At 43.6% G+C, this 16,029-nt stretch overlaps 2 protein-coding genes across 2 annotated transcripts in view; both read left to right on the top strand.

Annotated features, from left to right (window-relative positions):
- Positions 1 to 4,391, top strand: part of LOC109485093 (5-hydroxytryptamine receptor 1B-like) — a 15,739-nt gene extending 11,348 nt beyond the window's left edge. Inside the window, exons 4-6 of the mRNA XM_019788530.1 lie at positions 2,041 to 2,184; positions 2,692 to 3,087; positions 3,319 to 4,391. Coding sequence (XP_019644089.1) covers positions 2,041 to 2,184; positions 2,692 to 3,087; positions 3,319 to 3,702 — 924 coding nt within the window. The 3' untranslated portion in view covers positions 3,703 to 4,391. The remainder of the gene's footprint in view (positions 1 to 2,040; positions 2,185 to 2,691; positions 3,088 to 3,318) is intronic.
- Positions 4,392 to 6,377: 1,986 nt separating this feature from the next.
- Positions 6,378 to 16,029, top strand: part of LOC109485302 (dual specificity mitogen-activated protein kinase kinase 6-like) — a 16,954-nt gene continuing 7,302 nt past the window's right edge. Inside the window, exons 1-5 of the mRNA XM_019788829.1 lie at positions 6,378 to 6,585; positions 11,798 to 11,858; positions 12,096 to 12,144; positions 13,292 to 13,405; positions 14,929 to 15,048. Of these exons, the coding sequence (XP_019644388.1) occupies positions 6,579 to 6,585; positions 11,798 to 11,858; positions 12,096 to 12,144; positions 13,292 to 13,405; positions 14,929 to 15,048 (351 nt within the window). The 5' untranslated portion in view covers positions 6,378 to 6,578. The remainder of the gene's footprint in view (positions 6,586 to 11,797; positions 11,859 to 12,095; positions 12,145 to 13,291; positions 13,406 to 14,928; positions 15,049 to 16,029) is intronic.

Here is a 16,029-nt window from a genome sequence, read left to right as displayed (position 1 = left end):
ATTTGGTGACGCTATGACGGGTGTACCGTTATCCCTCTACATTTGACCAGAAGGGAGTTAGTCGCGGAAGGAACTTAGCCACGGAGGGAGTTTTGGCATTCTCCGCCCGCGCCACAAACTCTCGTCCCCAGGACAGTTCACTCTGCTACCCAGCATGCTTTGCGCAAAATGCGTTCTCGGCCCCAGGACACAAATACACGCTAATGCTTCCGCACTGTGTTGCTCTGGGGACCCCGCCGCGCGCCCAGATGTGGATTTAATTATAGCGCGCTAGCGGACGCTGCGGAGGAGCGTGGGTTAATACAATGAGGGCGCGTCACAACGCATAAAACATACAAAGAGCTAAATCCATTACTGCTCCCAGGGCGTGTAAAGATACTGTGCTTCAAGTTTCTAACTTCATTTTAATTACACACACACAATCATTGCATTCACATAAAGATCGGACTATCATGGTCGTGTCTAGTAACAAAGACAGCCCACCGTCTACGGTGCCTGTACCTAATTTAAGCGTGCCTGGAACAAGCCAAATTCCAGCAACAGTGGCGGTAAGCACCGCGAGTGTTACTACCGCCGGCCAGATAACCAGGATATCTGCTTACAGTACCTCTGCTACCAGACAACTGCCTAAACCTACGGTCTATTCCACAGGATTGTAAAAGTAGGGATGTTTCGAAAATAACCATTTACTCCAATATCAAAACAGCTACGGTAAAAATAAAAGACGTGCATCATCCCGGACATAATGCAACACCACATGCGAAATTACACAGATATGCGACGTACGGCAGAATGCGTTTTGGCTGCGAACATCTTCCAAAAAACTTGGCATCTCTTAACCATGGGCAAAAACATCTGGAACCACTTATAAAAACCACCCCGTATCTGCATGAACTTTTACCTCCCCCCCCGCTATTCCAAACAACGCGTTTTTCTGGACCGTTCCAATTCGCCTCGTAATTGTAGGGGTGCGTCTGCGATATTACATTGACCGCGAAAGCAGCAACGGCAAAAATACACATTCGTGCATCAACACGGGCATGCCCGCAGACGGCGTATAAAATTGCGTGCCGATTACACGAAGAGAACCCAGTGTTTTGACTGCGAACATGAAAAATCAGCCGATTACAACACTCCGTCCGGAGGTCCTGACCTCCTTCACGGAGTAACAACACAGCATTTGCTTGGTAGTTTGGCAGGCAGGAAATTGATAATTCCTTTAGAGTGATTCTACAACAGATGGAAATTAGTGAAGTAAATATGACTACCAAATTTGAATGTACTAGTAAAATGATGTAAAAGTCATGCCAATCTTTCTGAACATATGAGTTTTCTAGACGGTAAGCGTTAAAGCATTAGCATTCGGATCACAGTAAACCTGGTAGGGAATTGTTCGCTTTCGCTGTAATAACGCTACTGGGTGTCATCACTATCTCCACAAGACATCGCTGATCTATGGCGGGCTACGTGACCAAACATACATAACAACTCCTGCCCGTTGTCTCAGAAGCCGTAGGTGGGAGATTGAATTTGCTTTAGTTGAAAGTTTTGCGCAAACAGTCCCAATAGGTGGTATATTTTCCATTACTTTGAGTTATCTTTGGTTCAGTACATGTATACGTAACAGTCAGGCATACATGTTAGGTGTGGCAGGTGTGTTTAAAATTCAGTGTGATACAACCAAGAACCGCGTGCCTGCGAATCCAGTGTTACGCCGAAGGCTGATGGTTATACTGCCTATACAGATACACATATGATTTGATTGTCAAAAACTAACATCTACATGAATATGAAATCCGCGAAAACTAACATCTACATGAATATGAAATCCGCGAACAGACATTAAATAGTAAGATACACAATTTGACCTTGCCACACCATCTCACATGTTATTCATTAGATCATATCCGAAATCATTCATCTTATCGAGCTCTTTTCGTTATACACAACGATATCAGGTAGGGCAGCGACCGTTAGAAGTGGTATATAGCTAAATAAGGTTAGCAAGACTGGATGTGAGGATTCTCTTTGTTGTTGCAGTACATGCACCAGCGAACCACCCGCCGTGCTGTGGTGATGGTGGCTCTGGTGTGGGTGGCGTCGCTATGCATCTCGGTCCCCCCGCTGTTCGGCTGGCGCACGGCGCAGGACGTGGCAGACCCGCTTGTCTGCAGGATATCGCAGGTGAGTTTTCCATTGCCTTATTTGTAGCTCCGTAGCCCGTCTTACAGGATCTCTCGCTGTCAGGGGCTGAATGGGCCTCCTCCTCGATTTTCTGTCACTATGGAAACTAGTCAACACAGCCACCAACATCTTCCGGTCTGACAATAATTGGTCCGTGTTAGCATATAACGTTATGCGTCAATCAACAGGATTAAGATGTGTTGGCAATCAAGCTTCTTGAGGGCTGACCAATCTAACTTGTAAGGGCCTCTAGGAGCGTGATGTAGTCAGGCTAGTGACTCTGTAGATAGATGTTTTCTCCTAAAAATCATAAGAAGAGTGTCAGACGGCAGGTGGATGATAGACCGATGAACGCCGGGCAACATAAGAGATGTCTGACTCTAATAAACTGCCAAAGCTTGAGACACTTTCTGTACTTACGTACCTTATTGCTCAATATATATCATACAAAAATTGAGCACATTGACAGGCAGGACATGACCTTTGCGTTGCCTCACATATATGCAGGACTATGGCTACACCATCTTCTCGACTTTCGGCGCCTTCTACGTCCCCTCGGCAGTCATCCTGGTGGTGTACTGGAAGATCTTCCGGGCGGCCCAGCGGCGGATCCGGGTGCGGGTCGGTGCTCAGGTCCCGCCGGCCAGACGGAACAAGCCCCGGCCCTCGGATGATGACACCGCCGCCGAATCACGCCCCACTGCTCCTCCGCGCCAGAACCGACGTCAGGAGAACGGCCAGGACCGAGCAGACATCAACGTCAAGGTCATCTCCGTCCAGCCCGCTGGCCACAGCCCACACCACTCCACCACCACAACGGCGACCACACCCGAGCCGCAGGCGGGCGGATCTTCTGACAAATTTGCTTCGATGGAGGTGTACTCGTCAAAGGCGACCTCTTCGGTGTGTACCGAATAATAGAATGACCATGATCTCATTATTGGCATTTGTAAGGTCAGATGAGCAATATGCAGCAAAGAAAAATGAAACCTGAAGCACTGTGGTAAAACAGTCAACACCGCCAATATTGTCTGTTATCAATTAAATACTTGAATGAAAGTAGTAAACCAAAACGTTAGGTTGGATATTGATGCGTAAGTAGTAATGACTGAGGTTTTTGTCATTGACTTTCAGAAGGGAGCAGCCTACGAGGAGCGGTTCTCCAAGGCACCCTGCGTGGCCACCGTGTCAGAAGGCATCGCCGTGATGGAGCGCGCCTCCGACGGCTTCAACAGCGCGCAGAACCTCAAGAAGAAGATCGTCTTCTCCAAGGAGCGGCGAGCCGCCAAGACGCTGGGCATCATCACCGGCGTGTTCATCGTGTGCTGGCTGCCGTTCTTCCTGGTGGCCCTGATCGAGCCGTTCTGCGCCAGCTGCGACATCTCCAACCTGACCAGGAGCGTCATCACCTGGCTGGGGTACGCCAACTCCGCCATGAACCCCGTCCTCTACGGCTTCGTCAACAAGGACTTCCAGAAGGCCTTCCAGAAGATCTTCAGAAGAAGAAACAACAACTAATGAACTGTGACTTCCTTTTGACAGTAATACGACGCTAGTCCCGTGGCTTTTATGTTATTGGTTCATCATTCTCTGTGTGCATAAAGTACCTTTGTTTCCGTATATCATTATCAATTGGTCAGGAAATGCTATTAGATGACATAAGTTGCTTCTCTTTCTAAATGTTCAATTAGATCTTAGGGATCATGGTCACGTTATCATGTACAGAATAATCTGATAATAGTGCCAGAAATAGTCTTTGATTCTGTGTTGTTTCCTGGAATTAAGTTAAAGTACAAGATAATGTCAGTTGCACTGAGAGAAATATAATTTCAGTTCCATAGAGAAACATAGCCGAAGTATCTAAACAGAAACTTTTCTTGTTGTAGTCGATAGTAGACACAGATTGTATATTTGCTACTTATTGTGCGTAAGATTATACTGTAGCTTTCGTCTATATGAGTGAATGCCGCATTGTGATAGCTTATCAGTACAGTTTTGATACGGTGAATCTGTGTCGGTCGACGGTGCACTGTTGCAGCACTTGCACCTCCACTCGGACAACTTCTAGCCGTTCTTTTTCTCATTTGCACGACCTACAGCATAAATTGGCACATGTGTGAGTGGACAAAGTTTTATTAAGTATCCATAAGGTGAGGATGTACGTCGTTTGTATTGTTGACATGGGGCCTTGATGGTATCATCATCTCCTATCGTCTCTGTCTTTCATGATGTTATTGACAATATACAGAAGATGTAAGTGCCAACTTGTATGGTGGGACTGTTGTTTAGTTGTGTCATTTCAATTTGTCCTATTGCAAACTAGGTTACAGACTGATTAGAAACCAGTGCATACACAAGTTATCTCCGTTACTTACTATGTACCCTGGGTACAGTCAGTAACGGAGACACCAGGATACTCGCGCTCAGCTCTCGGCCTCTGGAGAGTAGTCTCCATCAGACTCCTTTTGAGGCTGAATAAATCGTAGAAATCGCCCTGAAAACGATACAATTGAGCAGAGAAGGTAGTCGGCCAGGGAGGCTCCATTTTGCCTGCACGCAAAATGGCCGACTACCTTCTCTGGCCAATTATATCCCTTCTTAGGGCGATTTCTACTATTTATTCAGCCTGCAAAAGGAGTCTGGTGGAGGCTATCTGGAGAGTTCCATGCTCCCCCATGGAGTCTTGTAGAGACTTAGTAGCAGAGGTACTCCGCGCGACCAAAACACGGCGTACAGATAATTACACAAGCTCCAGTTTGATGAGGTTGCCCAAACGGCAATCCGAATGTGATCAATCACTCATAATTTGACTATCCCGAGCGCTTGGAGAGAAGGCCGAAGAACTCCAGCTAGGCTCTGCAGGCATTAAAAAAGATGGATGGTTTACTTGATGTAAAAAGCACCTACTCTTATGATTTATGGTCCCTGTCGAAGAAGCTAACGTTGAACAATGGGAGTTAAATGTTTCAGACTATAAAGGTAAAATACAAAAATCTGCGTCCTGGAGCGGCTTTGTTCCGCATGAACGTATGGAGGAATCAGCTCCATGGGATATTGAATCACCACCCTACAAAATAAAATAAGATAAGATAGAGTGATACATTATATCGCTTCTACCGTAAATGGAGTTTGGGCACTTGAAATTCACTTTAGATCGACCAGTCAACCTGTATGACCCTGAATGCTGACGTCAGAAACATATCCAGGGAATTTGACTAAAACGTATGTAAGGTTTCACAGCCGGATGATTACTCCTAATGGGCCTGGATTCAAGGGTCACTCTTCTGTAGTTCACTACATCATTTCACGCTTTCAAGTCATCGAGTGCGAATGCAATACTACCATTTGGATGATGTGTGTCACAGGTTGTTGAGATATCGATGCCTTGGTATCAATTAAAAATGAACGTTAAATTTGACATCGCCAATCTAAGTGTAGCCGTTTTTGTGCTTATTTATTCCAATCCTATATAGAAGACGTCTGGAGGATGAATCGTCCGATAATGACTTGTAACTAAATCAAAATGGATAGTCATAATCAGAACATGGCGGTGGTGGTAACGTTGTATAAACAACAGATAATTCACTTCCACCTAAAAGAAAAAGCAACTTGCAAAAAAAAAGAAAACCAACCTAGGTACAGCGCGTATCTTAAATGAAGCTAAGATGACTCAAATTGCAAGGTCATAAGAGGTTAGCGATTGTCAGTAACGATAGATATATCAACGCCCATTCCTTAAGGGCGGATGGCATTGTCTACCGAGAAGGCGAGAACTCATTTCAATTCAATTTATTTTGTACACCACTGGATTTAAAGCACTCGGTATAGAGAAATGAAAATCTTTCTAGCGACGGAACATAACTGACGTAAAGTCCGTCCCACGCACGGAATGCACAAACATACACCATCCTTTCAAATCTGCCGCCTTTCGGTATACCTGGTAGATATTTAGGTGTCCGTAACTTGACACCAACCTCGTTAATGTTCGGTAAAGTCCGGGGCGTTTCCGGATTTCGATATCAAATTTGCGGATTCAGTGCGTTCCAATCTGCAGGTCCTGTAAAGTAGCAGTCATTGGTTAATCAGTCGCTATCAGATACTCAAAGCGAGGAAATATCTCAGATCAGCTCACAGTGTTTCCGAAACACCGGACTATGAATCATCCGACCTGTGCCGAATGTTACCGAGCCCTTCCGAGCGATGACGTCAGAACTCCCGTGAAGGGACGGGGTCACTATTATACTGGTAGTTCCCGTAAAACTGCTTGAAGTTTGTCAACAACACGACTTAACAGTTCGTTTTGAGGAAAGAAAGGTTTCTCCATAGTAGTCGGTCCTGTCAAGTACCTCCAAGAACTGATAGTTGTTTTCTGGTGGTTTCCAAGGGCCGTCAGAATGGCAGGTAACAAAAATTATTTTGCTTGACGAGGGGGAGGGGGGCGGTGGTCGCCTCGATGATCGTCTGTAGATTCAAAACTAAAGCTCGTTTTCCCAACAAACCCATGGATGACGCGATCTTTGACTCATAATGATGTCTTGAGGAGATCTTTAATGATTGTGCGTGTAGGAATATAGGTAATGGTTCAGTTTTAGATGTGATCCATTGATCGGGGGAGGGGGGCACCCGGATATTTATAAATTTTGAATTTTTGTGGCAGACATAATTGATGAAAATCGTCAAACTGTAGAAGATTTATACGACAAACTGTGATACCTATCCATGTAATGTATACTGATTGTGTGAAATGTCATTTGTGGCGTTTTGACCCAGACAAATGTCACTGAACTCTTGTTACACATTTTCTCAAATGTTGATCTTGATGTTTTGTTGTGAAAGTATATTGTTGATTATTGTTGAATGATCATTATTTGATTGCTATAATAATGCCAAAGCTAAATACTTAAGTGTTCATCCTGTAGACGTTGTGATCTGATTCCTCTTTTTTTTTTTATTCATGCCAGTACCCAGCACTGCTGCAGCCTGCAGGTCATAGAAGCATACTTGTTGATACAATGCATTATACTTCACTAACCAACCAAGAATCTTTTAACTGTAAAGTTTGCAATTGGATCCAACCCATAAAGAAAATCAATTTCACTTCCACAAGTTTCATTCTTTTCTGCCCTTCACACAGTTCCCGATACATGTTGGTGATAACGCCGGTTCCATCCGTATTTGTTATGGCGCTCAGCTAAAAAATCCAGTGGAGCAGCATAACATATACGGATGGTACCCAGGCTAGATCATAACACTGCCCACGTTGAGGTTTAAAAAAAAAGTCTTATCACAGTTGCACAGGTACATCATTTGTTTTCTGTTGGTATCTGTCTGCAAATGAATTTGTCCCTGTCAAGATCTCCCTGGGCTAATCAATCAGTCTTCTATAAGTTCTGGTTTAGCTCAGACATTTCATCAAACTTTGATGACTTCAAAATTCAGATGAGTCTGGAAGGCTGTGATAAGACATATTACCTGCCCACATCTTGCCAGAGTTGATGTATGACTTTTTTCCTACTGATAAATTTACCAGGTACATGAACAATACCAGTTTAGGTCAGTGCCAGTCATTGTTGGATACAGGTTTTACTGGTATATCTAAGGCTGAATTTACTGAATTGCAATTAGCCACAGGCATGAATATGCAACGTAGATTCAAAGCAAAACATATGTATACCTATAGGTTTGTCAGTCTTCATTTTCAGATTGTTACAGTGTACATTTTCAGCTAGAGATACATTTCTAAATACTGGCAATTGGCAGCCTCAAATGTCATTTTGACAATGTTTGAAGACAACTGTAAGCATCTATGGGTAAGGATTTGGGTTTGGGATCTGGGAGGATAAGTATAGAATACTACACAGTGTATTGCCCAACGGCCGGAGGGCAATTTGATATGCAGGAAGGTGCTGGGACTGAGGGTGATGCGGAATACACCATGTTGTATTTCATTTATATATGTCATACCCTAGTTCTAGTTCTAGTTCTAGCTACTACTCTGCAAATTCCCTACATACAGGGACATCGCGCAGAGGGGAGATATACACATGATTACGGAAGTGACGATAAACGATTCTTAAAAGTTTGTAATGATGGACTCTCAGCTACGTCAGCAGAAAGGTTATTCCATTCAGGAATTGTCCTAGCATAGAATGAGTATTTTGCAATGTCACAGTGTGGTCTCAGAGTCTTGTACTTGTGGGCGTGGTTGGCACGGGTGCGAGCAACTGCCGGGATAAGCCGACTGGATGGGATAGCCACGAGACCATTGGTTATCTTATACATCATTACTAGTCGTGCTTGCTGTCGTCGAGACTGAAGTGACGGCCATCTCAGGTCATGCAGGAGGGCTGTGACGCTGACATCCTGACGACGGTGGTTACTGGTCACAAAGCGAGCAGCACGTCGGTTGACCATTTCAAGTGTGTCAATATCCTTTCTCAGATAAGGATCCCAGATAACTGCACCATACTCTATAGTAGAGCGAACGAGACTGAAATATGCGGTCTCACGGACTTGACGGGGGCAGTAGCGAAGGTTACGGCTGAGAAAATGAAGTGTGTGGTTGGCACGTGTTACAGCAGTGCTGATATGTGTTGACCATTTCAAGTCGTTGCTGATAGTGATGCCAAGATAATTGGCCTGCTCTGTTTGGTGGATAAACTCGCCACACATCTCGTACATCCAAGTAAAAGGGTTCTTGTTCCGTGTGATGGACATGGTGTTGCATTTCTTGGGGTTGAATTTCATGCCCCAGGTTGCTGCCCAATCTTGCAGTGCGATTAAGTCCTTCTGTAAGATGACTTGGTCGCCTTGACCGCGAATCTCCCTGTAGATAAGGCAATCATCGGCGAAAAGCCTAGCCGTGGTCCCGGGTGATAGACGGGACGGCAAGTCATTGATGTAAATAAGGAACAGGAGTGGCCCGAGAACTGTTCCCTGGGGAACTCCGGAGAGGACACATGTTGATGGCGAGCACTCACCGTCCACAACGACCCACATAGACCTGTTCTGAAGAAAGGACTCTTATCCAGTCCAGGATGGGACCTCTGATGCCGTAATGTGCAAGTTTACTGACTAATCGTTCGTGCGGCACCGTGTCAAAAGCACGGCTGAAATCGAGGATACCCATGTCTACTTGCAACTTGTTGTCGTGTGCTGACACAAGGTCGTCAACGGTGAGAAGCAGTTGGGTTTCACAAGAATGAGCTTTGCGAAATCCATGCTGAAACGTTGTGAGAAGATTGTATTTTTCAAGATGGTTCAGAATGTGTCTGCACAGGACATGTTCCATGAGTTTAGAAATTACACAAGTCAGAGATACTGGCCTGTAGTTGCCTGGATCGTGTACTCCACCCTTCTTGAAGACAGGTGTTACCATGGCCTTGGTCCAGTCTTCGGGTACACATCCATGTTGCAGCGACTGGTTGAAGAGTGCTGCGAGTACAGGAGACAACTCGCCAGCCAGCTCCTTGAGGACGCGATTTGGGATCTTGTCCGGGCCGGATGCCTTGTGTGGCTTGATGGCATTCAGGAGTTTGCGTACACCGGCCGGATGCACTGTAAGATCCGAGATTGGTGGGTGTGAAGGGCCCAACCAAGGGACACAGCTCAAGTCCTCTAATACGAACACAGACTTGAACTCTTGAAGCAAGATGTAGGCTTTGTCTTTGGCATTTGAAAACAAGTTTCCATTATGCTTAAGGGGTGGAACACCAATAAAGTCTTGACGTTGGGCTTTGATAAACTTCCAGAAGGGTTTCTGGCTCCCTTCTTCTAGTCCCTCTTTGATAGAACTGTGGATGTACTTGCCCCTGGCGCGCTTGAGGTCACGTGCTGTCTCTTTTTTAATATGGCGAAATTGTTCCTGATGTACTGGATCCAAAAAAGCAGACATTTCAATGCAAAATGTGACAAAATTTGGTGTATCTAAACAAAAAGTGTAACGGGTCAATTCCAACATCTGAATTCGGTGTTCAAAGTTTCGAAAGTGCACGATAAATGCGTTCAAATTATTCTATGGAACATTTGTAAGCCCGTGTGGTTGGAACACCTGTATCAAACGTTATCGCGGCCCAGGTATGACATAAAAGTAGATACTTTAATAGGAACCCCCTCCCCATCCCAAACTCATGTATGTCATGCCACATTCATGATGTTCTTTATCATGAGTTGGTCATCAGGTGTAACAACTGCCTGTATATAAAAGGTTACAGCACAAAACCAGGCTCACAGGAAATGGTGGTTGTTATCAATGTCCCATTACAACTACAATTAGGCCACACCGACTTCATTTTACGGATGACATCCTCTGAAGACCCCCAAACTAGTGCGTGCGGGGGAATAAAAAAAAATTACGGCCAAAACTAAAAATGCTACTAAACCACAGGAATACAAAGCTGGTGTTGTGAATTTGTGGTAGTACATATCTAATAATAAGTGACGTATATGACAAGCCGGCACATGCTGGCTTTTTGCGGAATTTATGAATCGGCACTGGACGTATGTACTGAGTTCTTGCGTGGTGGAGCTTCGGTAGCCTGGGTGCCCGGCTCCGTATTGTCACTACCGGTAACTACCATGGACTACCCAGGCCCAGAGCCAGGCCAGAGCCTCGGTGGACGTGATCTTTTTTGTGGAGGTGGAGATCAATCCACGCGGATGTCATCCATAAAATTAAGTAGGTGTGGCCTTACTGGTAATGGGTTGAGGACAGCCTTCTAGGCCAGGCCAGGTAGCTGGAAATGCTGGTTGATAGAATGCAGAACAATACATGTTTTGCACAAGATCCTCATGAAATGATAGTATAATATGATAAGCTATGAGTATAATCCGATTTTAAAACTGCGCCAAGTGAATAGATTCAGAGCTGATGTAATATCTCTCAAACTGTAAATGACTTGATGTATGCACCATGTATATGTGTAGTGGAGTGAATGATTACATGAATACATTTTTCAAGCATGTGTCAATGGCTCTCATGAAATCATCTTGGCAGTGAGATATAAACACATTGTGGAATCATGCTTTTCAAATCAATGAGTTACATACATGCCATGGCTTGTATATCACATGAATCAACTGAAAAATAACTTGTTAGTGCACTGTCCTGTCTAATTATTTGCAGGTGTTGGGGAAGAGTAAATTTGTACTGACACTTGCACAAAGCACTGAGATGACATGTATATTAAAAACTCAAATAACTTGTGTAACGTTACGTGTTTATTATAGGCACAATGAGCCAGATGCCAAGACATATAGGAGTGATATGATATTATGAGCTTGAGGCCAAAGGCCAAGAAACATGATACATGTAGTGACAGTACATGTATTTTTATTGTATATCTGCCAAAGGAGGTTTGAATTCTAAGCCTCCTTAATCTGTCTGAGTACACTGTGTCAATCTGCCCTTAACCTTGTACTCCTAGTCCTATTATGAATTTTTCTATCCCAAAAGCAGATGTGTGAATCACTAGCATTTCTGAGCAGGTCCAAAATATTTGCTTACATTTTCAACCTGGAATAGTCTTAAGTATCATTACCTTTTCCTATTGTAGCATTTCATATCTATGTTTTGATGTGGGAGATGACTCACCTGATTTCACCCACACCACAGGCAGAAGACGGCCCCCCAGACTTCAGCCCATCCGGATGGAGCCACAACCACCAAGTCCAAAGTAAGACCCAGCATATAACATTACACATCTGCACATATCATCTTCATTGTTTAGTATGATTTGTCACAACGCATGTTCAAGATCACTTGTTAAAACCATCTTTGACCATTGATTTCATTTTCTGTGGTCCAACTTTGTCAGAATGAACAAAGAAAATATGCATTTGCATACAGTTTAACAGGTTGCCTCTATCCTATTTTCATGACGACGATTAAGCTTTTTCTGTTCTTTTGACAGGCCACCAAAAAATCTGGATTCTGTTGCAACCATTAGTGTTGGTGGGAAGGTAGGTTGTGGTCTAGACTTGTTTAGGTTTACAAAATCTGATGGTTTGAAGAATATTTTGAAAAGCACACAATGGAAAAACTGGAAAGTCTGTCTCTGCCCATTAGCGCCAACAAGAGTAAAATTACTCAATACAGTCAGATGTTGAGATGTTGCAGTTATATAATTTGTCTTGGTGAATTCTCCCCATGCTGCAGTCTTTATCTTTATTTTTGTATCTTGGACAAGTACATTCTAGCTGTGAGTTGTGCTTTTCCTGTTTTAGTTAGCTAAAACCCCAGACCAGATCCTAATGTGTTGTATGGCCACTTGTTTTGCCTATTCTGTTGCAGCCAATATTTCAGTTGTGACAGTAATGTCTACAGTAGCAGTTTGCAAGCTTACCTGTCTGCACCAAAACTATAATAGCTGAACCCAAAATGTCAATCATATATCCCCAGGGGTGTAGTGGAGATGCTCCAGTTCCGGTGGGCTTGACAGGAAATCTCCTCCATAAAATCTATTTCTACCATACACTAATCACTGGATGAGCACAAATAACCACAAAAATCCTGTGAATCTAACTCTACTTGTCTACTCAATTCATAATACAAAATCAGATCACTATGAAAATTCATTGCATTGCATCTGTTTTACCTTCCTCTGATGAATTAAATCAATGTGGGACAGAGGAAAAAAGCCTGTTAGGTTGTCATTAAGATGAAAGGAAGGGCTAGTATATTACATTAATTTGTATCTGGCTTGAACCACCTGATACACTTTGCAGCACTGTATTTGTCCCTTTTCCCTCTACAAGATGATTAATGTACAATCGGTTCAGGCTGCAGGTGGATTTAGCCTTTCTTAACCTGTGACACTGCAGAGTTCATGATAAATGCATCTGTCTGACTGACATTAGGCCCCCTTTCCACCATACGACAGTCACCAAGTGACTGTACAGCGATCACTGGTCCCTCATCAGTCACTGCCTCAAGTGGTGTACATGTACTTGTACTTTATGAAAGATATATGGTAGAACCAGTTACTTTTCAACCCCATCTGTATTCTATCCAGGTAACACAGATTTCTATTCTCCCTATTTGTGACATGAAGAGCCAATCCTGCTCATCTGTGATGTGACATTTGTGTCGTGTTGATCCCTGCTTCAGGAGTTTACGTGCAATGCAGATGACCTGAAGCCCATCTGTGAGCTGGGGAGGGGGGCGTACGGCATCGTGGAGAAGATGAGGCACGAGTCCAGCAATACAGTCATGGCTGTAAAGGTCAGACGAGGACAGGATTTTTCAAACTGTTCGAAAAGTCATGAAAATAAGTTGTAATGTACTACATGTCTTTGTAGCGAGTCATTGACAGTCATTCTAGTGTGAAGTTTTAGGCTTACTATGTTGTGATGGATGGAAAAAGGTTGCAGCAACACTTCAATACAGCTATAACAAAGGTTGTTTTGCCCAGGAGCATATCCTGTTCACAGGATCTGATGAAAATAGAAGTTTACATATAGAGCAGGATTCCACATGTAAGTGCATTTACCCGTTCAGTCTGGAGGGCTAGTTCTTAGATCTTTTATATTTGGACTCTAATCCATGACCGAAATTCTGAATAAAGATATTGCCAGGCAGTACAGTGTACAGTACAATACAAATATGTGGCTGAATTTATTATTGTAATGCCAACCTCCTTGTTTCCTTGTTTCCTAATTTCTAACTTGAGGAGATTAAATTAAATACAGAATCAAAGAACTGTAATATTGCCACTAGGGGTGGGTACCGGTATAGAAAATTCAGGTCCAGGTCCGGATCAGGTTCAGAGGATCAGGTCCAGGTCCGGACCTGAAACCGGACCTGATTATTGTACAGTAGTATAGTATATCATATTTTGGCAAGCGAGACACAATTTCTTGGTGTACACAACACGGCCGTGCATGAGGCCGCTTTTCCCAATGAATAATACGGCTGAAATGCCAACACATCCACAGATAATTTGATCAAATACTTAATTGCTGCGATCTAAAATGTTACAGGGTTCTCTTAGCGAGGGTTGTTTATTGTTTTGATTGGTAAAACGCAGGGTTATACGCTAAAAATTTAGCCACGCCGCGATCCACACTTCCGGGTTAAGTGACGACAAAATCACGTCGAAAACGCTAAAAATCCGTATAGAAGCATATATTTTCCCCAAAGATTCTTGAAACTATGCATTTCTTCACTAGAATATCGATGTGTGGTTGTGGAAAATAGCATTTTAGCGCCGATATCGAACAAAGAAAAGTTGTTTACACGCGCGTCGGCTCGCTCAAGTCTGCCGCTACGCTGCCAGCAGCGGGCGCAACAACCAATCAGAGATGCGAAATGCCGACACGTGACGCGGGATTGCGTCACAGTCTGAACAAGGGGGAGGGCTCGCCGTGCACGAAATGTTTTTGCGTCAATATTCAGCGCCGTGTTTCAAGAGATTAATACCGGGAAACATTTTTTTTCTTGTTTTTGAACGCATAAACATGGATTTAGGCTGATCTAGTATGATTCAGGGTTATTTTTTTTTACCTGCCATGGCCAGATTATCTAAAGATGTGTGTGTTGTGTGTACAATCTACAGAAATGTACATCAGGTCCGGTCATCCGGTTTTCACGTTTCGGTTTTTTGGACTCGGTTCTTGAATGTTGTTCTGGTCCAAACCGGTCCGACTGAACCGGTACCCACCCCTAATTGCCACTATGATAGGGTATGTTTGAACACCTTGACTGACTTCGGTGGATACTTTTGTGTGTTTGTTTCCTCCCTCCAGAGGATTCCTGTCTCAGTCAACAGTAAAGAACAGAAACGGTTGCTGATGGACCTGGACATCTCCATGCGCAGCTCAGACCACCCTTGCACAGTAGAGTTCTATGGAGCTCTCTTTAGAGAAGTAAGTCTTCAAACTTGTGTCAAATTGTCTCCTGGATTATGCTCAATCAGAATTATGTTTTCCTGGGTAGCAATGCTGAGTTGTTGTTGCGCATTTCCTAAAGGTGAGAGCATCCAAGTGAAAATTTGAGTACATGTTAGGAAATGATGTTCAGGGTGATGAAATATGCTTTCATCATGTTTACTGTGTAACAATACAACAAGAAAACTATTATCCAAAGGCATATTTCATTGCAAGAGCACAATGTGGAAGAGCACTGCAAGCAGCTGATAGTAGATATTTGATATAGGATGACAGAAATTAATTCTGAACATCAAAGGGTCTAATAAACCAGGGCCAAGTGCTTGGCAGAACGGCTGTCAATGAAGACGCAATTGATAGAAATTACTGTGGTGAGGCAGGTTAACTTGCCGGCAGTGTCTGTGCAGGAAGATTGAATGCCATGTTGTTGAAGGGAGATATGGAGGGGATTAGGGTAAGATGATGGGTGGAATTACACTGCGCAGGAGGAAGGATTCAGGCAAGAATGAAAATCCATAAAGTCTATGATGTGGTGTAAATATACAATTACCGGTGTGCATCTGCCGGTGTAAAATTAATTCTTTGATTTCAGGAGGATTAGAAGTGATGAAAGCTGACTCTGCTCAGTAATAAAGGCGGGATGTAGCGAGCGCCGTGTAAAATATTACGTGTCTCCAACAATTCTTCCTCTACACTGAGCCAGCTGAAAGAAAAAAGCGTGTATACATGGTGCAAGAAATCGATGTTGACAGTGTCTACCAAAGGGAGTCAGTGAATACAATTATTGGATCATGTTACCATGGATATACTGCGTCATAGCAAGTCTGAATTTGGAGAGCATGTTACCCTTAAGTTCATGTTCTTATCCACTACAAAACAAACTTCCTCTCCCAACTCTTGCCCACCCCTGTGGTGGGACCTCCACAGCAGTATATTCTAATAATATTGGATATTGGATAC

Source organism: Branchiostoma belcheri, unplaced genomic scaffold (genome assembly GCF_001625305.1).
Source record: "Branchiostoma belcheri isolate BF01 breed outbred unplaced genomic scaffold, Haploidv18h27 scaffold11, whole genome shotgun sequence".
NCBI classification, from domain to species: Eukaryota; Metazoa; Chordata; class Leptocardii; order Amphioxiformes; family Branchiostomatidae; genus Branchiostoma; species Branchiostoma belcheri.
Note: the sequence above shows the minus strand (reverse complement) of the source record. Positions and strands in the feature narration are given on the sequence as shown.